The sequence below is a fragment of the Austrofundulus limnaeus genome, unplaced genomic scaffold (genome assembly GCF_001266775.1).
Source record: "Austrofundulus limnaeus strain Quisiro unplaced genomic scaffold, Austrofundulus_limnaeus-1.0 Scaffold513, whole genome shotgun sequence".
Classification (NCBI taxonomy): domain Eukaryota; kingdom Metazoa; phylum Chordata; class Actinopteri; order Cyprinodontiformes; family Rivulidae; genus Austrofundulus; species Austrofundulus limnaeus.
Window position 1 is genome coordinate 413,339 of NW_013952915.1, and position 1,375 is coordinate 414,713.

The 1,375-nt window shown below is 48.2% G+C and overlaps 1 protein-coding gene across 1 annotated transcript in view; it reads right to left on the minus strand.

Annotated features, from left to right (window-relative positions):
* The window catches only part of LOC106530372 (fibrillin-1), a gene marked incomplete at its 5' end in the record, with an annotated part of 60,709 nt that overhangs the window by 23,844 nt on the left and 35,490 nt on the right, over positions 1-1,375 (minus strand). Inside the window, 1 exon segment of the mRNA XM_014025971.1 lies at positions 62-187. Within this exon segment, the coding sequence (XP_013881425.1) occupies positions 62-187 (126 nt within the window).

Consider the following 1,375-nt stretch of genomic DNA (forward strand, 5'->3'; position numbering starts at 1 on the left):
CACACACACACACACACACACACACACACACACACACACACACACACACACACACGTTTACCTTCACACACTCTGGTGTCTGGGTTGAGGGCGAAACCTTGAGGACATTCACAGTGGAAGCTGCCGAACGTGTTGATGCACTGTCCTCCCTGACACAGGCCCGGCAGCTCCTGACACTCGTTGATGTCTGCAGAACAACAACACAACAACACAACATTAGACAGTGTGGCTGCAGGTTTCTGTTGGCTGATGACGGCGTGTCTCTGACCTTCCAGGATGACTGTGATGGGGTTGGGTCTGAAGCCCTCTCCTCCAGGACACAGCGTCTTGTAGTCAGCTGCAGCACAGGAGAGCAGATCAGAACCAGAACCTGTCTGCAGCTGAAACCTTTCATCACCCCTGTGTCTGGAGGCAGACACACAATGCAGACTAAAGAGTAAGCCTCAGACTAAGAGCTGCTGAGGGAAAAGACTTCCTGAAGCAGCAGAAGGTTCTGAAGGTCCAACAGGTTCTACACAGGTTTAACTACAAACAGCTTCACTTCCTGTTTGGAGGAAAAGCATTTAAACCAAAGAAACACTGAACCTGAGCGCGTTTAAAAGACGAGTGCTGGTTCTGCTGAACTGCAGGTCCAATCAGGACCGGTTTTAACACTAACTTCCATTAAATCCCACAGATTTAACACCAGTTTATACCCTGCCACCAAATGTTACAGCTCGCAGCTACAGAGAGACAACATTAAGTCTGTAGGTTTGCAGGATAGTGGGTCTGAAACCAGACCTAATTAGGTACGGTGCAGTATGAGGGCCAAAATTAAGACCATTGCTCAACCAGTGGTTGTTACAACCTAAACCAGATATTGATCTGATTAATGATAGGCCGGCACCAATAACTGAGCAGCTAACCCGCTAACTGAGAGGCTGGAGCAGGCTAATGAGAAGAAGACTATTCATGTGTGTTAGCACAAGCTAACACCAGCTTATCCATGCTAGTCGCTAGCGTCCCCAATGCTAACACCAGCTTATCTGTGCTAGTTGCTAGCATCCCCAATGCTAACACCAGCTTATCTGTGCTAGTTGCTAGCATCCCCAATGCTAACACCAGCTTATCTGTGCTAGTTGCTAGCATCCCCATTGCTAACACCAGCTTATCTGTGCTAGTTGCTAGCATCCCCATTGCTAACACCAGCTTATCTGTGCTAGTTGCTAGCATCCCCATTGCTAACACCAGCTTATCTGTGCTAGTTGCTAGCATCCCCATTGCTAACACCAGCTTATCTGTGCTAGTTGCTAGCATCCCCATTGCTAACACCAGCTTATCTGTGCTAGTTGCTAGCATCCCCATTGCTAACACCAGCTTATCTGTGCTAGTTGCT